A 27845-nucleotide genomic window follows, 5' to 3' on the forward strand; every position below is an offset into this window, starting at 1 on the left:
ATATAACCAATCCATTTAATGTATTACACAAGTGGTCGTAAGTGCATTCCTACGCATCAAAATATGTTGATTACTTACTATATATTCCTATTTCTATAGGAATCCTAAAGGATGCAATGGTGCGCTTCAGTGATTATTCGCGAGATTAAAGTGGTGACATCAGAAGCGTTGACACCGGCAGCTTTCCATTGGTTTAGTGCAAACGTGATGACATGAAAGGGAGTTGGAGCTCCAAGTATAAAACTCCAGCAGGCGCACAAACCCACGCAGCGCGCGGACTGAAGGACTGCATCACTGCTGCTTTTCTGCCGAATCCACCCTTCATCATCACACTTATCATCCAGCATGAGTGAGGTGAGCTTTCCTCATACTATAACCCTCCATGCACGATACATCACTCTACTGTAATGAGCGAACGGGGTTTCCCTAGGAGGAAATTCTCTTTCAGTGTTGGGGAGAACTGACATTAAGACAAAGCCTTGAACTTGCGTTGATTGCAGTCAGATATTAGCTGAGTTTGAGTCTATTTTTTCTTCACTACAACAACAAAACCGTTTTAAAAACTGAAATACCATTCATTAATCAAAACAACATGCTTAGAAGAGCGCGACGGATTGTGAATATGGTTTTGTTGCAGCTGCGCGCGCTGGCAGATTGTCGAATCAGCATTATCCACGCGATGATTAATGATGCAACAAATGACAGCTGTCAGTTAAGACTCAACTCTAACCTGGGATGACACCGAGATGGTTTAGGGATGATAAGCTACTTGTAAATTTGCTCTCGTGATTTTTAGTATTTTGATGCACCAAATGTCAAGTCGATAATGTTTGCACAAAATAAATAAATAGCCTAGGTTTTGCAGTTTGGTGCAAAAAAATCTATTCTTGCGGTTTTTACTAACAGTGGAGCGAACTCGAATTGTTTAACGTTTTCACACATTTTTCGCCTACCTGACTGGACTCGTTTTTGGGCACACGTTTTCAGGATTTATCTTTGAAGAGCTGAATTAAAAACTAATTTGAGTCTAAAACTAAACACGCAGTCGCATATAGCTAGTATGCCCAATTCGTTCGGGTCTTTTTAATAAATTAAATTAGTTTACAGAACACGTCTAAAAAAAAGATTCGTTCACAAAACGACCTGAATCCTTCTTGAATCAACACTGATTCATTGAGCCGGGAACCGTTTCTTGCGGACATGTCCGACTCGTAATGATCCGGGTTAACAACTCCTTAACACTTTTGTACTTATTATCCCCATAATTAACATATCCCCCCGTAATTACGTATCGCCATTGAAAACAGAAAATCTTTATTTTATAGACATTTTATAGCCAATTCGCATAGATCCGTGATTCACGGAACTCAACGACTCGATGAGCCTCAGTTTTATGAACAGAGTAAAAACATTAAATTTATTACAACGTCTAAAACAGATAAGGCTATTTAGGTCTTAAATGCTTTCTTGTTTTTTAATATGTGTGTTAGAGACCACGTGATGATGTGATTCGGTTTTATTCTAAGTTTTTCGAATTAGAAATAACCGATTCGGACTTACCACTACTGCCTTGCGCGCACTCGAAATGCCCGAAGCGCGCGCGTCTTGTCTTTGATACTGAGCGCGTGCGTGCGTATAGTGCGCGCCGACCCAATGCAGCAGCAACAGCCGATGAGTAGCCGCTTTCTTCACAGCAGGATCAGGAATGTTATTTAAATTATTATTCTGGTCTCTTTTAAAAACATGCCTTAACGTATATTTGCCAAAAGAGCAATCATCAAATCAATCTGTTGGCCCATTCAAGCATATTTGTCAGTTAAATGAACAGAGGGAGCACATGGAATCCAGAAATGCTGGATAGAGCAACACAAGCTGGGAACTTCATGCAGTTGCTTGTGTAGTATGGGCTTCGTACAGCAGTCATGAATTATTTAAGGTCTTTCCTCGACCAGTTCCAGCTTTCTTAAGAGCCAAATGAAAGGTTTTCAAGGTCTTTTACTGTACTGAAGTATTTACATGCACAGGAAGACTGCGGGAATTCCAGAATGTGGGTGGGAACAAGGAAACAGAATCCTATCTTAAAGGAATAGTTCACCTGAAAATTACAATTCTGTTATAATTTACCTTCATGATGTTCCAAGCCTGTATAATTAGATTTTTTGTGAAATGTATTTTTATTTTATTAAAAAAATCATATCCTGGCCACTTTCCTTATAACAATTAAAAACTGAAAAAACAATTAAGCTGATAGAACTGGTTAAGTGGATTTAATCTGATCGTATGTCCATATATATATATATATATGTTTGCATAAATGTAAATTTTGAAATTACGTTTTATTTTTTGGTATCAAACCACCTTGAATTGTTTGTGAGATTTTCAGTAAAAGCAGCTTGAATTTCAGTTGCACGAATCAAATGAACCACTTTTATAATATATTTACTCTCTCATTTTGGGGTTTGATATTTCCAGTTTCAAGGTGAAAACAAAGCAATACAGATTTTAAATAACACAAGGGTGTGTAAAAAACATAATTATTATATTGCAAAAAAGAACAGCTGTCCTGTCTGAATTAGAGGGGGAGCATCAGCATTAGTATTATATATTTTTTTGGAGTTTAATCTCTTGTGCCTGAAACGGACTGTCTGACACATTTACCTGATTAGGTATCGAAGTCATTCTGTTTAAACAGGGATTTAATACATATGCCCTGAAAATACACAGCACAGAGCGATGAGTTTAGACAAAGAGATCAGGATTAGGCACAATCAGTGGTGACCTCAACTGAAGCAGTATATGGATTGATTGGTGTTTCCGACATTTCTGAGTGGAGAAATCACTTTTTCTCTTTCTGCCTTTCCATTATTCCCAGAAAAGCTACTGCAGTTTATTGGTTAGCAAATCTGTACATTACAAAGCTACAGAATGAGAGCATGGAAATAAATCCAAAAGGTCCAGATTTGGAGGGCAGACCAGAGATTGAAACGCTGTCCACACAGAGATATTAAGCGGATTTGTAGATGACTTCTGTTGCTGTGTAGGATTATGTAACACAGGATGGATTTGTGTCTGGACCATAATAGGGGTCGTCTTCTGACATCTGGAATAAAGGCCGGCTTCAAGTGCTCTTGGGAAGTTCTTGCATACGAGTCCGGAATTGTAGTGTGGAGTGCACTCAAGGGATTTTTTAGCAGTATCATATTTTTTTCTATTGTTTCACCTTACAAAGACAAAGAATTTTTAATGCTAAAGAGGAATCTGTCACTGAGAATCATGGGAAATGTAGTTTTCTCATTTTCAGGTTAATTGAGTTGTGTTTTTTGGCAAGCTGTGCACTCATCTCCTGAAGTCATTATGACATGGTTAAAATGTTAACTTTACTATATAAAACAATATATCTCAGCATATCTAAAGGTTATTGTATCTAGGTCATTGATGAATAAGGTTTTTAAAAGTGTAAAAAAACATAATGGAGATATAATTAATTTAGAACTTTTATTAAGTGTTAACAATGAGATTGTGTGTTTTTTTTTTAATATAATCAATTAACACTGATTTTGTCATTTTTTACAAGCTGGACAAAATTGTCACCAAAAAGGTCATTTGGTTTAACCAAAATTTCAGTTTTACAGAATGACACTTTTGGTTACACCGAATGACGATATTTTCAAACAATGCTAACAGGCTGATATCTACATAGCTAGCTAATTAGCTGGCTAGCTAGCTAGCAAAAGGACAATCAAACATTTTATATTTAGTACAAGTTTTTAAAATATTACAACATTTTCCATGTTTTATAGCGATTGTACCGAACGACCTGATGTTTCGGGACATGCATATGAGCAAGTGAAAACATTAATTTTTCAAATAGTTAAGAGAGAGTTAGTTACTTTGCTTCATAACCGTGTGATCCTTTGCAGGTGTCTGAATGATGTCACATCCTATCACATGATATTGACTGCATGACTTGATCCAAAATGGTCCCTTTATATTGGTGACTCCGAATGACATCAATGAAATTCAGTTTTCCAGACATTTTTTCTCATAACAAAGCAACGACTTCTACACATCATTTTAATACCATTTTGCACTATTTTAATATATGATGTTATAAAATCATGCCAGAATAAAAAAATATATAAATTTATTACATTTTAAGATATTTTAATCACAAATGAAATGGCTGTATTGGCCTTTGTACAGTTAAACTGAATGACCTTTTGACACTTCATAATCTTTAAAATAGCTTTATATGTAGCAAAATATAATTAAAAGCTTTTGGATTCAATAAAAGAGATTTAGTTGTTCTTCCTTACTTTAGATGTCATATCAGACAAAAAAAATGACCCGTCATGTCATTGACCCATTTAAAGATTTAAAAAATGTTTATTTATAAGCTATATATATATATATATATATATATATATATATATATATATATATATATATACAAAAATTTAAATAAAAGATACATTGGATAAATAATAAAACTTAAAAATAATCTTGAGATTTTTTAAGCATGTCATAATGACTTTGAAAGCGTGCTTCAAACTGCTACAGCAAACACTTGCCAACTATTTAAATGTTGAGCAGCAAGCTCATTGGCTGCAGATGCAACAGAAACCAATCAACTTGTGCCGCATAGTTAATGTAATTTTCAGCAGGATTGCATTAAGCATTTATCATCCTTCCTAAGCCATCTAAAGTTTAATGACAGAACTTGGTGTGTGTGTGTGTGTGTGTATATATATATATATATATATATATATATATATATATATATATATATACAAACACAAAACATATTTACAAACTTTTTTATAAATTGTTGTTTTGCTAACCAATAAACATTTTTATATCAGTGTATGCACTAGAGTCTTGAGCTCAATTTACAGCATCGAATGGTTGTTCTGATATTCTCATTTTGACTCAGTTGAGCCTTTGTGCCAATGACGGCCATGTTGCTAATATCTACAGTCTGTTGTTGATGGCAAAAGAGTAAATTGGTGCTCATTCTTTAGAGCGAAAGGTGATTTTACATCACAGTCACATCATTTGCATTTTCTGCTATAGCATTAGCGGTAGGGTTGCCGCGAGGATCAAAATAATACTGCAAAACTTTTTGCAGATTGCTTGTTACCATACGCAAAATATCTTGGTTACCCTTGTAAAACAATGTGCCTGATCTATTTGGAGCTACATCTGAACTGAGCAGCTCCATGTGCTGTGGTGAACACAGCTATGAACTTGATGGAGATCAAAAGCAACTTAAGGCCCTCGAGGTGCAAACACTGGATGTAATCAGGCCTGACAATTGATTTTTATACATTACGGCCCAGCGCTTCTGCATCTTCCACGCGGATAAAGAGGAAATGCGCGCCCGACTGTGCGCATGGGGGAACCAGACTGCACACGCATAAACAACGGCCCCCCAAACGTGCTGCACATTGCGGTCCAGGGCACAGAGTTCTTTTCATTCTGCTTGTTTATGTCTTCATCTTCCTCTCGCCGCATTAAACATCTGACGGCGCGGCACTAGATCTCGAATCCCGCATTGCACGGGAGCAGATTTATGGTGTATTTCCTTGGTCAGTTGCCCTGAGCAGACTCAACAGCAAACTCTCCTGCTGAAGTCTCCTGCAACTCAGCACTGCACTTGTTTCCCTGATGTATCAGCAATGTGTACACAGTATTGAACCGCCTGTCAGAACCTGGAGCCATTATCGGCAGAAAGGGATTTGTACCGCTCTCTCCTCAGAAGAGGCTTGGAGTCTGAAGGGTTTGATATTGATTCATGGAAAGCAGCAGCATTGAAATAGCGGCAAAAGAAAGGATGCTTGGCTGACTGTGTCCGTCTCACCTTTTTGATCCCCAATCTGCCGATTAAAGGCATCTATAAGTGAATTACATCCACCCTTGGAGAACACTAATGGACAAATATAACCATACAGCAATTCTGAGACAGACGGTCACATGCAAATTTGATATAGTTGCTGACACCAGAAAATGAAAATTATGTCATTAATGACTCACCCTCATGTCAGTCCAAACATCTCCGTTCATCTTCGGAAGACAGTTTAAGATATTTTAGATTTAGTCTGAGAGCTTTCTGTCCCTCCATTGAAAGTGTTTGTACGGTAGACTGTCCATGTCCAAAAAGGTAATAAAAACATCATCAAAGTAGTCCATGTGACATCAGTGGGTTAGTTAGAAGTTTTTGAAGCATCGAAGATACATTTTGGTCCAAAAATAACAAAAACTACGACTTTATTCAGCATTGTCTTCTCTTCCGGGTATGTTGTCAATCAGGGTTCACGACTCTGCAGTGACTCTGCTGATGTGTTATCTGGTGCGCCCGAGCTTCATTTACAGTCCGAGAGAGACGCACGCTGTATTCAAGCTATTCGACATTGTTTGTATTTTGATATAGTATGTCGCGGATGACCTTATCACCAAAAACATTGACGTAAAAGTGCATTACCAACGCCGACAGATGAAAGGATTCAATGGAATCAATTCAATGGAATCAATTCAATGGAAAGGATTCTGGAAGAGAAGACAATGCTGAATAAAGTCGTAGTTTTTGTTATTTTTGGACCAAAATGTATTTTCGATGCTTCAAAAACTTCTAACTAACCCACTGATGTCACATGGACTACTTTGATGATGTTTTTATTACCTTTCTGGACATGGACAGTCTACCGTACAAACACTTTCAATGGAGGGACAGAAATCTCTCGGACTAAATATCTTAAACTGTGTTCCGAAGATGAACGGAGGTCTTACTGGTTTGGAACGACATGAGGGTGAGTCATTAATGACATAATTTTCATTTTTGGGTGAACTAACCCTTTAAGCCAACCTCCCACAAAACAACTCAATCACCAGAGGGGCTGTAACATTTACCACTTGACACCATCTTTTGCTTCTAAACGATGAAGCTAATGACTGAAATCTGTGTAAAAAAAAAAAAAAAAACATATTTAAACATCTTTGAAAATAAATTTTCTCGAGAAGCAAAATTGCATGAGATATTAATCCTATAAAGCCTGGCATATGAAATAATAGTCAGAATATATATAATATGTATGTGTATGTGTGTGTGTGTATATATATAAGTATAAATATATATATATATATATATATAAACCTAAAACTCAAAATAATTAATTGGTTTGAGTATGGCAAACTCAAATTAAACAAATTAGTTAGTTAAATTTTATTAGTATTTAGAACTTTTTTTCTTTTGAGTTCATAAAACTGACACATTTTAAGTAATCTAAATTGTTTTATTGTTTTAAGTTTTATGAACTTGTTTGTTTTTAATTTAGACAAACTTAAATTTACCTTTCTGTTTCCCAGCATGCCTTGCTATGACACTTGAAAGGGAGAATCAATGCTATATAAACTCTTGTGATTAATGTTAAGTGGGGCAGGTATAGAACAGGCAAGAACAGGTATATGATAAATGTTCTATATTCCCGTACTCTTTCAGCAATTGTTATGTTATGCTAATGTTATCAAAGCATTACCAATTAGCATTTGTTGAATTAGCTAGTAGCTAAATTTCCACTACTAAAAATATAAGTTAAGATTGCATGATTATTTTAAAGTTAAATGTATGAATTAACTTAATCAAATATGTCAAGTTAAGAGCAATTAAAATGTATGAGTACAAAATTGAAATCTGCCAGTTCTGCTTACTTGAACCTTGAATTTCTTGACTTAAAAAATTTGATTACCTTACATTTTTTGAGTTTTGCCCACTGGATTTACAGCATATACAGTATTGTGTAAAAGTTTTAGGCACGTCAGTATTTTCACCCCCCCAAAAATGGTTTGAATACACAATAAGACTGATAACAGCCGGTGCTCCACATGGAGATCAGATCTCACCATCATCGAATCCGTCTGTGATTACATGAAGAAACAGATGAAACTGAGACAAACTAAATCCAGATGAACTGTGGCCGTGTCTCCAAGACGCTTCAGAGATCAGATCTCAGTGTGGAGCACCGGCTGTTGTCAGACTCCTTGTGCATTCAAAAATCTCACTGGATTATTACAATTAATGGCAAAATGAAGGTTTGGAAATGTGAACTGATATTTCCTACTGATACACTACAACAAAAGATATAAATAACTGGCTTAAAACCTTTTTTGGGGGGGGTGAAAATACTGATGTGCCTAAGACTTTTGCACAGTACTGTGTATATGTAATATATATATATATATATATATATATATATATATATATATATATATATATATATATATATATATTTAAACATGTATGTTTTTTGAGTATCATATTTGATACATCAGGCTTTTGTGATCCCTATATTATAATATAGGAGTTCAGAGGCCCAAACTGAGCAAAAAATATGCAGTTTGGTGCAGTTGCCGATATTAAATGGCCAAACATCAGTCAGCTCTTTATAACAGTGTAGAAGACTACTTACATAAAATGTATACAAATATCAGTTGACACTCTGTATCTCCATATTATTTCTTAAATATTTAAGTGCTTAGTTTTATGATCAAAGCTCTTTAGCTTTTATAAGTCAAAGTGTACAATGACCTGAAGGGAGATGTTTTTAGAATTACACTGGCTTTTTACTTGCTTTTCAGCAAAGTTTTTATCATGTTGATAATTTAGAGGTCGTACAATCTTCCATACTCCATGTTGTCTTGTTTTATGCTCAAAAGAAGATTTGATTAATCGTGAAAGCAATTAATCAGTCGTTGCAAAACAAAAAATCTATAGTGTGTACCTGGTTTTAGGGCCCGTTATGTATAAATATCTCCCATCATGTCAAATCGTACAGTGTCAGATGTGATCCGTTCCGCTTTGAAGCTCTCGAAATGGTCCCTCTATCTCTACGTCCGCATTATGTCTGAAGCATCACCTGCATCCGCTCTGTGATGGATTACGTCCACTGTAATGTGTCTGCTGTTTATCACAGTCATGTTTGTGATTCACCATCCCCTCAAACCATAATCATTCTGACAACACACACAGATTCCGCTCGGATCCGCGGTGATCCCTCTAAACTGCCAGAGAGAGTCCGACTCCTGCTCTCTGCCCAACCTCACCGGTTGAGCAGTAATCCCTGCAGCCGCTCGAAAAAGGGAAATGTCACTGAACAGGATAGAAAAAGGGGATGAATGAAAGAAGGCATATTAGTGCAAGAGGAGGATTAGATGTGGATAGAGAGAAAATAGACCATTAAAGAGCCCATGAAGAAGATTTTACCCCACACTTCTAGTGTCTGGCTCAAGTCTAAAGCTGCGTTCCAGTCCCTACACAGTGTTCACTGCTTCCTGCACACTAAGCAGGGGAAAGAGGTTGACAGAATTTGGTTATCTGGATGAGAAAGTACTTTTTAAAATAATTATTTACAATAATATAAACAAATATTGATCATTTTTATATATTTTAATATATTTGTAAGAAAATATATTTTATATAATTATACAAATATTATAAAAAAATGTTATAAATATTATTAAAACAAAATTGTTTAAATAATATTTATAACATTTTTTAAATAATAATATTTATACAGCCTATCATAATAATATTTTTATTATATTTTATAATAATATTTATAATGGGCCCTAAAGCCAGGTGTACACTATATTTCTAAAAAATATAATAAAGAAAATATATTATAAATGTTTATTTGTAATTTGTAATATATATATATATATATATATATATATATATATATATATATATATATATATATATATATATATATATATATAATTTGGATAATTATATATATAAGAATTATAATATTTTCAATATTAATGGATTAAATTAATTTAAAATTAAATATAAATTAATTGAATATTATGATTATATTTATAATAATTTATAATATTTATTTAAATAATTTATCTCATTAATTTATAATAAAATATATAATGAATTTGCTTACAAATAAACATTTATAATCTCTTTATTCAAGCTAAATATTATTCTTATGATATATGTTATATATTATAAATTACATATAAATTAATTAAATATTATAAATTATTATATTTTATATAAATGTAGTTTCAAATAGTATTGAAAATAAAACATTCGGCATACCTGAAACCCAAATATTTAGTGATAAATGGCTTCTGCAATGTTAATATTTATAAATTTTGTAGATAAATGTTCATGTTAATTAATGGCATTGCTATAGTTATATCCTCAGTTCATCTAAATTAATTAAGTTGAAATAAGTTTTTTTTTTTTTTTTTTTAGACAAACATTTTTTGTAGTCCTGATACGACATGCAGTGACTGTTTCATAAATTTCCATGTCCACTTCCTGTGAAGTGTGATATTGATGTACACTTGTACCCGTTGGTGTGCCACGATTTGAAGTTTCTCATAAGATGGCTGATAAGGCGATTGTAGTGTACTTTATATTTTTCAAACTGTTTGTTCAGGGTGCAAGAATCTGTGCAGTCTGCTGTGTGAAGGGTGGCCGGGGGGTGGGGGGAGGATGGGGATTGGCGTTTCACGTGTTGGGGCAGAAGGAAATACCCCTGCAGTGTGTCCTCCTCTTATGTGGGGAAAGGGAGGCGTGTGGTGGGAGGCGCCTGGAGGTAGAGGCTGCTGTCACCGCTAATGTCGCTAAATATTTGATGAGGAGTCCATGCACTCGCCGTCATTAGTCTTGCTTGGATTATCTCAGCAGGAAAAATAGATTCCATTATCACAAAATTCATGTATGGTGGAAAAGGAAGTAAGCATATGAAGCCAGTAAAAGCAGCTGTCAATCATTTGTACTCGTTTCCTCAAGTGTGATTCGCAATTCACCTGTCTTTCCCAGTGTTTTCTCCCTGATTTCTTGTTCTCATTCTCTTTTCCCCATCGTAATGTTTATTCATCAGGCTTTCTGGAACAGTGTGTTACCTCAGCGCTAGTGAGATTCCTGGAGATAATATTGTAAATCACACAAACTCTTCTGCATATTGTGCAGCATATTATTTTAGTTGAGTCATAAATAGTGCTCAGGCGACACCAGAGTGAAACACCCAGATATATGCGTTCATATCTATATGCAAATTTGATCCAGCACAAGAATAACTGACCTTTTTTATAGTTAGTCAATTGATTGACTTTAAAAGTGATATATGGGCATCTAATCAAATTATCCAAAAGGAATATATCAGATGTACGATGTTCAACTATTGTATCTATGTTCACTTGGGGACCAATAAATTGATCAAATTGTATCATTACTATAATTGTTCAACATATATTTTATTTTTAGCAGATTTTTAGAGGACTCCTAATTAGCAGTTAGCCATTAGCAACTACATTTAACAATCCTACATGCATTTTTTTTTTTTTTTTTTTTTTTTACTGCATTTGATTATAAATACAGTGAAATACAAGAAGTTTCTGTGCCAAAAGATCCTTATTTAACCGTTAACAATTAGCGGTTAGCAATCCTGTAGTCAAAGTCAGAGTTTATTTATAAAGCACTTTTTTAAAACAACAGGTGTTTATCAAAGTGCTGTACATACAAAAAGAAAACATATTCATTAATACAAACAGTCAGCACCATAAAAGAAAAAAACAGTAAAAGAAAGCAGCTCTCACATAGCATCGAACGCCAGACTGTAAAAATACGTTTTTAGGCCAGATTTGAAGACCTCAAGTGTTTGAGCCTGTCTGATGTAGAGAGGCAAACTGTTCCAGAGCTTCGGGGCCGCCCCTGCAAAGGCTCGGTCCCCCCTGCTCTTCAGTTTTACCCTTGGAACAGCTAAAAGCAAATGGTCAGCAGACCTTAGTGCTCTTGATGGAGCAAACAGATTAATCAAATCTGATAAATAGCTTGGCGCTGAACCATTAAGAGATTTAAAAACAAGCACCAAAATTTTAAAATGAATCCTATAATGAACAGGTAGCCAGTGAAGAGACGCGAGAATGGGAGTGATATGTTCCCACTTTCGTGTGCCCGTCAATAGGCTAGCTGCCGCATTCTGGACCATTTGCAGTCTGTAGTCAGTTTATTAAATATTTTTGACTGCATTTAATACGAATGCTATGGAACACAAGAAGTTTCTGTGCCAAAAATAAGTTAGGAACCGTTCCAGAAGTAAAATAATCATTTCATCAGCATGTGGTTTCACACATTCATCAGTTCAGTATTTACGTCCTGCAGTGTTTTCTGGTGGTGAGGCACTCAAATACAAAGCCACCGTTTGAGCCGTTTAATACAAGACGTTTTTGTGCCAAAGAAATCCTTATTTAACCGTTAGCAATTAGCAGCTAACAATCTTGTACTCGATTTATTAAATATTTTTGACTGCATTTAATATGAATGCTATGGAATACAAATAGTTTCTGTTTCAAAAATCCTTATTTAACCATTAGCAATTAGTGGCTAACAATCCTGTACTCAATTTATTACATATTTTTGATTGAATTTAATATGAATGCTATTGAATACAAGATGTTTCTGTGCCAAAAATCCTTATTTAACCGTTAGCAATTAGCGGTTAGCAATCCTGTAGTCAGTTTATTAAATATTTTTGACTGCATTTAATATGAATGCTATTGAATACAAGATGTTTCTGTGTCAAAAATCCTTTTTTACCGTTAGCAGTTAGCGGTTAACAATCCTGTAGTCAGTTTATTAAATATTTTTGATTGAATTTAATATGAATGCTATTGAATACAAGAAGTTTCTGTGTCAAAAAACCTTATTTAACCGTTAGCAATTAGCGGTTAGCAATCCTGTACTCAATTTATTACATATTTTTGACTGAATTTAATATGAATGCTATTGAATACAAGAAGTTTCTGTGCCAAAAAATCAGTATTTAACCGTTAGCAATTAGCGGTTAGCAATCCTGTAGTTAGTTTATTAAATATTTTTGACTGCATTTAATATGAATGCTATTGAATACAAGAAGTTTCTGTGCCAAAAAATCCTTTTTTACCGTTAGCAGTTAGCGGTTAACAATCCTGTAGTCAGTTTATTAAATATTTTTGATTGAATTTAATATGAATGCTATTGAATACAAGAAGTTTCTGTGCCAAAAAATCCGTATTTAACCGTTAACAGTTAGCGGTTAGCAATCCTGTAGTCAGTTTATTAAATATTTTTGACTGCATTTAATATGAATGCTATTGAATACAAGACGTTTCTGTGTCTAAAATCCTTTTTTATCGTTAGCAGTTAGCGTTTAGCAATCCTGTAGTCAGTTTATTACATATTTTTGACTGCATTTGAATGCTTTGTAATACAAATAGTTTCTGTGCCAAAAATCTTTTTTTAACCATTAGCAGTTAGCGTTTAGCAAACCTGTAGTCAGTTTATTAAATATTTTTGATTGCATTTGAATGCTTTGTAATACAAATAGTTTCTGTGCCAAAAATCATTTTTTAACCATTAGCAATTAGCGGTTAGCAATCCTGTACTCAATTTATTGCATATTTTTGATTGAATTTAATATGAATGCTATTGAATACAAGATGTTTCTGTGCCAAAAATCCTTATTTAAACGTTAGCAATTAGCGGTGAGCAATCCTGTAGTCAGTTTATTAAATTTTTTTGACTGAATTTAATATGAATGCTGTGGAATACAAATAGTTTCTGTGTCAAAAATCCTTTTTTACCATTAGCAGTTAGCGGTTAGCAATCCTGTACTCAATTTATTGCATATTTTTGATTAAATTTAATATGAATGCTATTGAATACAAGATGTTTCTGTGCCAAAAATCCTTATTTAACCGTTAGCAATTAGCGGTTAGCAATCCTGTAGTCAGTTTATTAAGTATTTTTGACTGAATTTAATATGAATGCTATTGAATACAAATAGTTTCTGTGCCAAAAATAAGTTGGGAACCGTTCCAGCAGTGAAATAATCATTTCATCAGCATGTGGTTTCACACATTCATCAGTTCAGTATTTACGTCCTGCAGTGTTTTCTGGTGGTGAGGCACTCAAATACAAAGCCACCGTTTGAGCTCCCATCCTCCAGCCTGCTTCCTACATTCAGTCGAGCATCTGTTAGCCTTCAAATATGACGCATTGGATCCGAGTTTTTTTTCCCCTCTTTAGCCGTCTGTGTCCTAGTTGTGTGTTTCTCCCTTAAATTCTTAATAGACGTTAGAGAACAGCATGGAAGCCTTTCCAAGATCTCAAGCTGCCAAATGAATCAAAAATAGCTCTCCAAATGGCTTCGAATAAAAAGACAGAATACAGTATTTATTTATTTATCTATTTATTTTCTAAATTCCTTCGTCGCTTAACACTGCAGGAATTTGGGAGAGGTGTAAATTTGGTGTTTTTTTTTGAGTGTGAATCTTTAGTAGGGGGTGTTTAATTTGCATTTTTATAGGCACAACTATCAGCTGCATGATTTGTACTGAGAAAAGCTTTTCGGAAATCACAAGAATGTCTATAAATCACCTTTGAGGAGGAAGCTGTCAGCATTCGGTTCAATGATCGTCTGTAAATGGGGTTTAAAACGCATTTCTATTAATTAGTGAATCCAGCTGTCAGAGCGAGTAGATATAAATGAGGTTCTTCATTAGCATCGCAGCAGTGCTGCTCAAACTGTGAGGAGCAGGATGCTGTCGTGGCGTCGGGTGGCACTGCCAAGCGCTGCTCTGAAGGGCACTGGTGTGCTGAGCTCAGGGCGTCTCTGTGGCATCAAGTTCAATTCGCTGCAAAGCCTGCTTCTGCAGTGTGCTTGCATAAGCCAGCGAGCCCAGGATGCTTTGCAACACCCGAGTCCTGCTAGACAGATTTGCTACTAATGACATTTAAAGCCAAGTAATGTATTTATTTATTCATATTTCTGTTTCTGTTTTGTTTATGCATGCCGCTGTTCTCCTCATCCGCTTTGGTTCTGTGCATGTTTGTCTGTGGAGAAGCAGCAAGCATCCTGTTCTTTTAAAATTTTAATTGCCCCGTGCTGTACACATGGGTTTCATTGCCAATCCTTGCTTCACTGCAGCTAATAAAGTTTATGATTACAATCATCGTTTTCATGATTGTTCATAATGAACACACAATATGGGGGAGGCATATGGTGGAGGTAGAGCGAGAGAGAGAGAGAACGAGGAGGCTGAAAACTTCACCTCTCTGTTCACCACTTCCAAATGGAACCGGTGTTTATGCATTAACTAATTATTTCCTGCAGTCATTCTCTCATTAACGTGATTTTGTGCCCCTGCTTTTCTTTTGGATAACTATAATTGTCATTTGTATTATAGGACTGCAGAGGGGAGCCTGGCAGTATTGCATCTTGATCCAGAGTTCATTTGAGGTCCTCCTCAAGCTGTTCATTTGTTGTTAAAGCCTTTGAACAGAGAAAGAAACACTAAATTATTTTAGATGTTTTGCTGTTAAGGTCCAAAATATTGGACAGTAGGAGTTAAGATGCATTTCGTTCAACTCAGAAAGTCAGAATTTACAGGCTAGAAATGTGGTGGTAACAAACCTTAAAGGTGCCCTAGAATGAAAAATTGAATTTATCTTGGCATAGTTAACAAGAGTTCAGTACATGGAAATGACTTACAGTGAGTCTCAAACACCATTTTTTCCTCCTTCTTAAATAAATCTAATTTGTTTAAAAGACCTCTGAAGAACAGGCAAATCTCAACATAACACTGAATGTTACGTAACAGTCAGGATCATTAATATGTACGCCCCCAATATTTGCATATGCCAGCCCATGTTCAAGGCATTAGACAAGGGCAGCCAGTATTAACGTCTGGATCTGTGCACAGCTGAATCATCAGACTAGGTAAACAAGCAAGGACAACAGCGAAAAATGGCAGATGGAGCAATAATAACTGACATTATCCATGATATCATGATATTTTTAGTGATGTTTGTAAATTGTCTTTCTAAATGTTTCGTTAGCATGTTGCTAATGTACTGTTAAATGTGGTTAAAGTTACCATCGTTTCTTATTGTATTTACAGAGAAAAGACTGTTGTTATTTTCATTTTTTAAACACTTGCAGTCTGTATAATTCATAAACACAACTTCATTCGTTATAAATCTCTCCAACAGTGTGTAATGTTAGCTTTAGCCACGGAGCACTATCAGACTCATTCAGAATCAAATGTAAACATCCAAATACATTTACATTTAGTCATTTAGCAGACGCTTTTATCCAAAGCGACTTACAAATGAGAGTAGTAGAATCAATTAAATCAACATGAGAACAACAGTGTATAAGTGCTGAGTGAAGTCACAGTTATGTCAGTAAAGTGCTCATAGCGAATTTTTTTTTTTTTTTTTTTTTTTTTTTTTTTTTTTTCTTTTAAATAAATAAATACACAGATAGGAGAAGAATATTAGTCAAGGTAAGTGCTACTTCTACTGGGTCAAGTGCTGACGAAAAAGATACGTCTTTAGCATTTTTTTGAAAATGGCTAGAGACTCGGCTGCTCGGATAGAGCGTGGTAGGTCATTCCACCAGCCAGGAACAGTCCCGGAGAAGGTCCGTGAGAGTGATTTTGTGCCCCTATGTGATGGCACCACAAGGCGCCGTTCACTTGCAGAACGCAGGTTTCTGGAGGGCGCGTAAGTCTGAAGTAGTGAGTTAAGGTATAGCGGTGCAGAGCCAGCTGTCGTTCTGTAAGCAAACATCAGAGCCTTGAATTGGATGCGAGCAGCTACTGGCAGCCAGTGCAGACTGATGAAGAGAGGAGTGACGTGCGCTCTCTTCGGTTCGTTGAAGACCAGTCTTGCTGCAGCATTTTGGATCAGTTGTAGAGGCTTGATAGTGCATGCTGGAAGGCCAGCCAAGAGAGCATTACAGTAGTCCAGTCTGGATAGAACAAATAAATACTATCCTTACGCGATTAGACATGCTGCATTACGAACACTTTGTAAAGAACAATTTTGAGGGTTATATTAGCAGTGTAAACTTTGTTTATGCTGTTAAAGGCAAGCGCGAGCTCCGTGGGCGGGGAGCGTGAGCATTTAAAGGGGCAGCAGCCTAAATCGGCTCATATTTAAGGATGCCCCGAAATAGGCAGTTAAAAAAATTAATAAAAACAAATCTATGGGGTATTTTGAGCTGAAACTTCACAGACACATTCAGGGGACACCTTAGATTTATATTAAATCTTTTAAAAAGACATTCTACGGCACCTTTAAAATTCAAGAGTTACCTTCAAATATTTATGCCATTAAACTGACACGTTATTTTTCATGTATCTAGTTATAAATATATCAGCAGTTTAACTTATTTTAACTATCTTGTGCAGCAAGATTGCCTTTAGAACATGCTTGTTGATTTAGCTCAATTTGAGCTAAATGAGCAAAATTTATGATACCATTGTTGAATTATTGCTAAAATATGATATCGAAACCAGTGTTGTTCTTGTTAAAGGTGCAGTGTGTAAATTTTAGCAGCATCTAGTGGTGAGGTTGCGAACTGCAATTAACAGCGCACACCCCTCGCACCCCTCCCTTTCGGAGAAGCTACGGTGGCCGTCTAGGCCGACATGTCATCGTCTGAGAGTAGCTTGTGTGAAGCAATGAGGTTTCTTCTTATTTCTAACAAAGAACGATCTCTGCTTCTAATAAACCAGACGACTACTACTACTACTTCATGCATATTCAACATAGTGAGGATGCAAGCTGCCTCTAAAAACACGAACGATTTAGAAGAACAACAACATAGTGACGAAACACGCTCTGTAGAGTGTTTGTCCATTTAGGGCTAATGCAGAAACCGTGACATTGCCAAGACATGTTTCTGGATCAACATATTTTGTTAATCCTGGAACAACATTCCTATCCAAAAATTTAATCCTAACCTTTTCCCAACCCCTAAACCTAACCCTACCCATAACTTATCCTTAAAATCAGAGGGAAATGATAGTTGAATAACACTGTTGTGGAAACACCTAACCCAGGATCTAAGCCTAAACTTGACATAAATGGTAAACTTGTCCCTCAAATCTGATTGGTTGATTGGAATGCTGTTCCAGGATCAACAAAGATGTTGATCCAGGAACATGTTGTACTTGGTGAAATCACATTCACCCTGTAGGAACATGGGGGCACAAAATGGCGACTTGATATGGAGAAATGGCTCATTCTAAGGTAATAAAAACATAACGGTTCATTATGTAAGGTCTTTATGTACCACTGAAAACATAGTTATGTATATTATATTGCATTTCTGGTTCAGATATGGCCATTTTGTTTCTGACACGTGCTATAAGTGGTAGACCAATCACAACAGACTGGGCCATCTGACCAATCAGATCAGAGCAGGCTCTCTGAAAGGAGGGGTTAAGAGGGACTGAATCCATGATCGAACCGTTTCAGACACTGAGAAAAGAGGTGATGCTGCAATGTATGTTATGAGAAAATAAAATATTTTTGACCTTTGATTCATGTACATCTATTGCAGGAGACCTCCAAAACAAAATTAGGAACCTTTAAAATAGCTTTATTTGAACTTTAATTGAATTGTTGCCTGCATAGAAAATAGCTGGTCGCAGAGTGAACTGACTGGCCTTAAAGGGAGATGTCCATCTAATTAGATAAATAAATTGAATAAAATCTCTCTCTCACCCGTGTTTGACCACACTCAGACTCACATGTTCACATGCCACACAACTGACTGACACTTCACTCCAATTAATGCATTTGTTTGTGCCTCCCTGGAGCTCAATGCAATAATCCAAGTTTAATGGCATTAGCTCTGAGGCTGTGTGGTTTGAGACTGTCAGGATAGAGGGATGTAACCGTGCTGATATTGATGCTGCCGGAGAATGTCTCCCTCTGCTCCTCACTCTAGAGTTTCCTCACATAAACAGGATTAGAAACGGGAACGCATTCCTCTGCAGTGAGGAGATTTCCCTCATTTCACCCCTTTCCAAGCAGAAAAAGAACAGGGATGGGTGTCTCAATGTGGGTTTGCACCTACAGCGAGGATAGAATTGTGTTGGAAAATGAAAAGTATTGGAGCAAAATTTAAAAAGCCCAGAAAAGCATTAATTCATCTTGGTCTTTATATAACATCCAGGTATGCCATGATAAAGTCCAAATTGGTCCAAATTCCTTCCTTCCTATTATGCTTTTTTTTTCAGATATTATCTTTCATGTAATGTGTAATATAGCTGTTTGTGAATGTAAAAGGTCTGCAAAATTTCAAAGTGCACAATAAATGAAGAAAGAAAGAAGCGATTCTGAACTGCCTCAAAAAAAGTCAGGTTGTCAGACATTCCAGTCTTACTTCCTGCACAAACCTATCTATTTTTTTTTTTTAACAAATTTGCATAATGCCAGCCTATGGTCTTCATTAGCTACCCCTCGAACAATGTCTACTTTGTCCACTGTAGGGCTGCGTTTAAGTCCACTTTTTTATGCCCTTCCCTCGCTAACTTCCCTTCGTCTTGTTCACTCGGCTGTACATCTTTATAAATCTCTCCAACAGTGTAGCATTAGCCCGTTAGCCACAGAGCATAGCCTCAAACTCATTCAAATCAAATCAAATGTAATACATCCAAATAAACACTGTACTTACGCGATTAGACATGCTGCATGACGAACATTTTGTAAAGATCCATTTGAGGGTTATATTAGCTGTGTGAACTTTTTTTATGCTGTTCAAGCAAGGGTGTAGATTTGGTTTCAACATTGGGGGGGTTGAGCATTGGTATGCTATCTATCTATCTATCTATCTATCTATCTATCTATCTATCTATCTATCTATCTATCTATCTATCTATCTATCTATCTATCTATCTATCTATCTATCTATCTATCAAACTTTATGGAATTGAGTGATTCTAAAAAGAAATAAATTATGGTATATATTGACATTGCCAGTAGGTGGCAGCGATTCAACGTTTTAATGAGTGAGCTACTTAAATCGTTCATTCAGCCAATTCAGATGAATTAAGGAAGAAAACAAACACAGATGTGAATACTTTTGTCTTTGATAAGACGCTATTGAAAAATGAAGTAACAAAATAGATGGCTGTTTTAGTAATTGGTTACAGTTACACTGATAGTTATGGCTAAATTGCAATGGATTAGCTAACTAAAATATATGTAGAGTGTACTTAGCTATTACCTCCTTCTCAGTACATGCTTTATTCTTTTTAACGTCCCTCTTTGAACAGAAGTTTAATATAGTCGGCTGGGCAGCGGTTCTCTTCATTTTTGGTGCTACCTGCTCTCTTTCATTCAAACAGTAGAGCTCCACTCGCGTTGTGTTGGTGAAAGTGCGATGCGCATTGGTTGGGCGTTACCAATCGGTTCAATGGAGGGGGGGTATTTTTTTGACTAGTTTGTTATGACAAACACATATTCGATTAGAAACAAAATTATTGTTACAAAATAAATGAATTATACATATTTTAGTATAGATCTACTGTGATTTTCATGTTGAAATATTGGGGGGGTTGTAACTGATGGATTTGAATATTGGGGGGATTACCATCCCCCCCACAAACTACGCCCCTATGTTCAAGGCAAGCGCGAGCTCCGTCTGCGGGGAGCACGCGATTTAAAGGGGCCACAGCCTGAATCGGTGCATAGTTAATGATGCCCCAAAATAGGCAGTTAAAAAAATTAATTAAAAAAAATCTATGGGGTATTTTGAGCTGAAACTTCACAGACACATTCAGGGGACACCTTACACTTATATTACATCTTGTAAAAAAGCGTTCGATGGCACCTTTAAATATAAACAAATATTCAATAAAAATATATTTATATAAAATATAAAAACTGTGTAAAAAAGCAGTCAGCTTAAGGTAACTACAAGTATTAAATGCGGTTAAATGTCAAAATAACTCCAATATCATACAGCAGAGTTTGTGTGGGGTGGGGGTAAATTAAAGGGTTAGTTCACACAAAAATGAAAATTCAGTCATTAATTACTCACCCTCATGTCGTTCCACACCCGTAAGAACACAAATTAGGATATTTTTAATAAAATCCGATGGCTCAGTGAGGCCTGCATTGACAGAAAGTTAATTTGCACTTTCAATGCCCAGAAAGGTACTAAAAATATATTTAAAACAGTTCATGTGACTACAGTGGTTCAACCTTAATGTTATGAAGCAACGAAAATATGACTTTATTAAACAATATCTAGTGATGGCCGATTTTAAAACACTGTTTCATGAAGCTTCGAAGCTTTACAAATCTTTTGTTTCGAATCAGTGGTTCGTAGCGCCAAAATCGCATGATTTCAGTAAACGAGGCTTCGTTATGTCCTGTTTCGAAATTTTAATAGTTCATGTGACTTTAGCAGTTTGATACACACTCCGAACCACTGAAACGAAACAAAAGATTCGTAAAACTTCGAAGCTTCATGCTCATCACTAGATATTGCTGAATAAAGTCGCTATTTTGTTTTTTTTTTGAAGCACTGTAGTCACATGAACTGTTTTAAATATGTTTTTAGTAGCTTTCTGGGCATTGAAAAATGAAAAGATCTTGCTGGCAACAGAGGCATCACTGAGCCATCAGATTTTATCAGATTCTTACATATTCTTAATATGTGTTCCAAAGATGAATGATTATGGGTGTGGAACGACATGAGGGTGAGTAATTAATGACAGAATTTTCATTTTTGGGTGAACTAACCCTTTAAGCGCAACCTGCTGTGACATCACAATCATCATCACCTGCCTGAAGTGTATGTATTTGGTCCCTCAGTCAAAATCGAGGGTTTGAGGGTCTGTTCAAATAATCTTCCCTCGTCCACTTGACGAAGTTGTACACACTTCAAAATGGGAAATTCTTGAGTATATGTCTAAAAATGGAGTTAAATGCAGCCTAGTTGTAGCTGAGGCCTGGAAGAGTTTGGTTCGTGTTGTCGACATGTCGAGAAAACACTGCTGCAAATCCACTTTGCATGAACTTCAAAAGGATTAAAACGCAGGCTCGAATTGACACTGTAAACTGACGGCATCTTTATTGTTCATATCTGTGTATCAAGCGCTGAGGAAGCCTCCAGAGCTGAAATTCAGATATGGTGATGGATGTTTCTGACATGCGCTGTAAGTGGTAGACCAATCACAACTGGCTGGGTCATCAGACCAATCAGAGAGCAGTAGACTCTTGGAAAGGCGGAGTTTAAAGAGACAGATTCCTTTATCAAACTGTTTATACACTGTGAGAGGTGATGCTTCAATGTATATTATGAGAAAATTAAAGTATTTTTTGACCTTGGATGCATGTAAGCCTATTAATGCAAAATTAGTAGCCTTTAAAATAACATAATTGGGGCACTTTAAACATCAAGATTTTCCTGATTGGCTGCGATTGTGTAACTTTGCGCAGTGATCACGTGCTGTATATGCTGTTTAAAAAAAAAAAAAAAGTGTAGAAATAATTTTCACTTAGAAATGGCTAGTAAATTTCACAAACAATTGAAATGGCAAGTAACATTGAATTAAACATGAAGCACATACTCCAATTATCTTTGTTTTAATAACTACATATGAAAAAATTGCTAATGATTTGTTGAAGATTGTATTTAATTGTGTTATTAAATTATTAGTGCTTTTAAAATGAACTTTATGTCAAAAGGAATTAATTCACGCACAATTAAATATCCATTATCCACAGAATGCCTGCATTCATTATCTGATTGTTATTTCCAGAACTTTCCTCCTGATTGGGACTTTAGACTCACACTTTAGCATCTATTTAATTTCTCAAGCTTTTGAAGCTGTGCGCTCAACTCTCTGCGCTGTATGACATTTCAAATGACTGTAATTTATGCAGCAGCGCCCTTCACCATCCCCATAACAGCCACAAACTATACGCTACATCATCCAGCAGGAGGACTTCTTCGCGTCGCCTCCTAAATGCAAAGCAATAACCGAGCGGGTTGTATCAGAAGCTTTGGCAACTCCGGCAACGTGAAGAGCTCACAGATTTTCCCCTGCCAAACATTCTTATGCAAATTCTACACGTTTATCAGAGGCTGTAAGACAAAGATAGAACTGAACGCAAGAGGATTGATTGAGGTAGAAGGAGACTGAGGAAAAGAGAGAGAGAGACTAATATGATTAAATTGTGCCAGTGTGTGTATGTGTGTGGAATAATCCTTCTGCATATAATGACACGCTTTCCACTGTAACTAGATCCATACAGAATGCCATCAGCAGAAAACGAGCAGCGCACACACACACTGAAGAAGATTGCTTTAGCGTCAGAGCATCAAAGCTCTTCTGAAGTGTTTGAAATTCATTGTACACACTGACTTATTAATTCAGGATGTGAAGGACCAAATTGTGATCAGCTAATGAGACAGAAAACTGACATCTTCAATGCCTGTCTCATCATTCTTTGGCTATATAGGGTTTTTTTTTTTTTTTTGTAGGGATGTTCTGAAGGTATCCACACATATTAATCTCAGTTCTATTTTTGTTTGTTTACAGAGACAAGAATCCGGATCTGCTGGAAACATCAAACCCTCAGGTGGACAAGGTATAGTGTCGCTCATTACTCCATACTTGAATTGTGCATGTCCTCATCTGGATAAAATCATGACTGTTTTGCAAGTCTGCATTTGTTTCTCTTTCTCTCTTTTACACAGTGTAAATAATATTTGTAGAGAAAGCAATATAATTGTATGTTTGAAGGTAAGTGTAGATTAGTAAAGAAACATGCTCATTTAATAGAGAATGCAATTAATGCAATAGATCTCACAAAAATGAAAATGTCATAATTTACCATCATGCCGTTTTAAACCAAATTTATTTATTAAATATTACGGTAGAACATTCCATTAGTTAATGTTTGTTCCATTAGTTAAGATTCAATTACTTGCATTTGTTACAATATTTATTAATCTTACTTAATACTAAGTCTATTAAATTTTGCAAGTACTTTTCATTGTTAATTCATGTTAACTAATGTTAATGTAGCACTTATTGTAAAGTGTTACCAATATTATTTTGAAAGAAATTCACATCACTGCAGCTTTGTATGAGGAATAGAATGAACATTTTAAAGTTATTACTAAAAATGCAAAAGAACAAAGTGAATATGCTACAAAATCTCCTTTTTGAATTTAGAAAGTCATATGAGTTTGGAACAAAATGGTGAGTAAATGGTGACAGAATGTTGCTTTTTAGATGAACTACTTTTTAATAATCTTTTCATTTCATACACTCATAGGAAAAAAAGGTTCACTGAGGTTCTATATAGATGTCACATGATTTTGGGATTTATTTTATGTTTATAGTTTCATGTCTCTTATTTAATAAATAGTCATAAGTTGCATCCCAAATGACGCACTATACACTATGTACTTGTGCACTATGCACTCATCCATGTAGTGTGTGAATTGTAAAAGGTTATTTTGTCATTTAATAATGGAGTCCGATCCTCCCTACCCCTCCACTGCGTAATTAAATCTGCGACAGTCGAGTGCACGAAGTGTCCAACATTCCACACGTTTTTTCCGTTAATTTAGTGCATCATCCGGGTATTTAAAGTGCACTTTTTCTTTTTGGAATTTTCAGTGTGAACGCACTACTTGCACAATTTATACTTAAAAACGTCATAGAATAGTGCATAAGTACGTGAATTGGGACACACCTTAAGTCATGTTGGCTTGGCGGCCATCTTGGTTGAAGACACAAGTGTGGCGGCCATCTTGGCTGATTACTCTTTACCAAATATAAGACATGAAACTACACTGTAGAAAATTATTTTCATGGTTTGTTATCACAATATTTTTTCTTTTGTCAAATCAACTTAGATAATTAATGTGGTTCAGATAACATAGTATTTTGAGTTTCTGTTGATTAAATAAATCGCTTTCATTGAATTAACTAAAATTTTTAATATGGTAACACTTTATTTTACAGTGCCGTAGTTACACCTTACTAGTAATAACAGTAAATTATACATAATTGCAAGTAACTAACCCTAAACTAAACCTAACTGTAACTCTATAGTATGTACATGTAGTTAATTAATAGTACTCAGTACTTATTTGAGTAATTACAATGTAACTGTGGCACTGTAAAATAAATTGTAACCTTTATTTTCAATGGACTAAGGCAACCAGCTAACTTACTTTTTTTTAATTTAACCAACAATTCTTTTTCACAGTGTATAAACATGAAACAAACCCCAAAACCATGTGACAATATAACCCTAGGGGGCTTGAAGAACTCTTTAAGCTAATGTCTGAAATGATTGCAAAATATTTTCTTGTTTAACAGGTTATTTAAAAAAAAAAAAAGAAATTCTAGTTTACGAGCTGTTTAATAATAAAATTTAAAGTAAAAATTCATTAAAACAAAAATAATAAATTCAAACTCCATGATGGAAGCCCTAAAAGTCTCTATATATGAAGCACCTGACAGAACCCTTTAAACTTCTAAATAGAACCTTTTCTTCTAAGAGTGAGAGCACAAAGGTATGAAGTAGAATCAAGCCTGATTGCAGAACTGCAGTAATAGAAAGGCAGTGCATTGTGCAGAATATCAGTCCAATACAAAATGTTTCATTCCCATAGACCCATCCAAGAAGGAAGTCCCCGCCGAGGACATTGACATCGACATGGGCGCCCCCGAGACGGAGAAGGCTGCAGTCGCCATTCAATCGCAGTTCAGAAAGTTCCAAAAGAAGAAGCAGACGGTGAAATCATAATCACGCCCATGTAGGGCGTCCCTGGCCCCCGTGGGCCCAATGCCACCATTAGGGCAGGGAGTTGCATGTCAGATAAACGGCACTGTTCTCGGGTGGGGGGTCATGGGTTGGTTGGTTGGGTTGGGGTGGGGGCAGATGAGAGGTGAAGAGGCAATTTGCCTTTTGCCATCATCTGTCAGGAATAAAATGTGATATTTTGGTTCCCCCTAGTACATAGATTTTTTCAATAAATTTCTCTTTCCTTTTAAAATACTTTTGTTATTTTTTGATAAATATGAACTGACTTGTCTCATTAACATCAAGGTGTTTGAAAACATCCATCTTAAAGTGTTAAGCACTTCTGTGATAGTTTTCCCTGTGTTTAAGACCAGAAATCACAGGTATTTAATGCCAAACGATCGAAAATGTTGCTCAAGGAAAACATCCTGTTCGGCATCTAAAACTAAAATCATTAAGATTCAAACAGCCTTATTCAGTCTTTCACCTCTGTTGTTGTTGTTGTTGTTTTTTTCCCTTTCTGCATAGATGAACTGATATTGTGTTTGTGATGTGTCATTACCATCTTAACCAAGTCAATGTTTTGTCAACAGTGTATTGTAATATTCCTGACACCAAATAGTTGGAAATAATCATATGTGAACTGAATAAATATTAGGATGACTTCAACGATTGATTGATTGATTGATTATTTCAACATATTATTAATACCATCTATGTTTATTTCAACACTGCAAGCATTTGCCAACAATTAGCGGTGTATCGGCAAACGCTCACTGTACTGTCACATTTGTCGCGCACAGTTTCACTGATGAGCATATGGAAGCCTTTTTCTGCCACATAAGAAAAAAAAATCATGCTTTGGTAAATCATAATTATGACATACAGTGTTGAAGTCTATTTATGGTTGGATAATCCACTAAGACTAGTTCTGTTACATCCTGTTACATAACAAAAACATAGATTGGCCCAATTTGATACTGAAAAGTAAGACTGACTCTCCCTTGACTAACTGCTAGCTTAGTTTAGTTTATTCATTTATAAAGCAAATTTAAAAACAACAGAAGTTGAAACCAAAGAACAAACTTAAAACATAATAAAACATCTGAAAACTAATTGGACAAATGAAAATGTTTACACCCTCAAACAGAATTAAAACAAAGAATAAAAATATGCCTTCAAAGAGAATTTAAACATAAAAATTGAAGGGGAAGATCTTATGTGATAGGGAAGACTATTCCAAAGCCTTTAGTTTTAAAATGTGAACGAGGGACTGAGAGGAGAAATTGATTTGATGACCGAAGAGATCCCTAGGTAGTATGTGGGGTAAGGAGATTACAAATATACCGCGAGCACATCCATGTAGAGCATTAAAAACAAGAAGCAGAATCTTAAAATCAAGGCAAGTATAGGAGTAATGCTGTATGTGCATGTTTTCTAGTGCCAGTTAGTAATCTGGCACTCTCGCATTTTGCACCAATTGCAGACTTTCCAAAGATGATTTAGGCAAACCCAGATAAATAGAATTACAATAATCTAACCTTGATGTGATAAAAGCATGAATTACAGTTTCAAGGTCCTCCTTAGAAAGCATCCTCTTGATTCTAGCAATTGATCTTCACTGGAAGAAACTACTTTTCACCACAGTGCTGATCTGCTTTGTGTCCATCCAGCATTTAATGTCTTAAAGACAAGTTAACAGATTAGACAGAGAACAGAACTGTTATTTTTAATGGGAAGATAAAGCTGAGTGTCATCGGCATACAAATTATATGATAAGATGTGTTTCTGAATAATATGACCAAGTGGAAGCATATATAAAGAAAAAAGAAGTGGACCTAAAATAGAGCCCTGCAGAACACCAAAGGAGATTTGAGCATGGGATGAGAAACATTTACCCACGTTAACAGAAAAGGTTCTGTCCTTGAGGTAAGATGCAAACCTCTCCAGCACAGATAGGAGGTGGGGCTAATTAGTATATTCATAGATCCGACTATACTAAATGAAGGAAGGGTGTAGAGTTACATTTGAGCTATTTTAAAGATAAAGAAAAAACGTTTAAATATATCATTTTGGTGAGTTTGGTTGGCTATGTTTATGCAACTCACCCCTGATTACTTTTTTAAAGTAATGAGTAAAGTTACTTTTTCAAATAAGTATTTCAAGTTATTTTGTTTTCCCATTTATTTCCCTCTTCTGTACAGGTGTAATT

The 27845-nt window shown here is 35.7% G+C and overlaps 1 protein-coding gene across 1 annotated transcript; it reads left to right on the plus strand.

Moving 5' to 3' along the window:
* The first annotated feature begins 289 nt into the window (after positions 1–289).
* pcp4a (Purkinje cell protein 4a) lies at positions 290–25636 on the plus strand. Its single transcript, XM_067397632.1, has 3 exons — positions 290–354; positions 23410–23458; positions 25503–25636. The coding sequence occupies exons 1-3, from the start codon at positions 346–348 to the stop codon at positions 25634–25636; spliced, it is 192 nt and encodes a 63-aa protein (XP_067253733.1). The 5' UTR covers positions 290–345.
* Positions 25637–27845: the final 2209 nt, after the last annotated feature.

The sequence above is a fragment of the Chanodichthys erythropterus genome, chromosome 10 (genome assembly GCF_024489055.1).
Source record: "Chanodichthys erythropterus isolate Z2021 chromosome 10, ASM2448905v1, whole genome shotgun sequence".
Classification (NCBI taxonomy): domain Eukaryota; kingdom Metazoa; phylum Chordata; class Actinopteri; order Cypriniformes; family Xenocyprididae; genus Chanodichthys; species Chanodichthys erythropterus.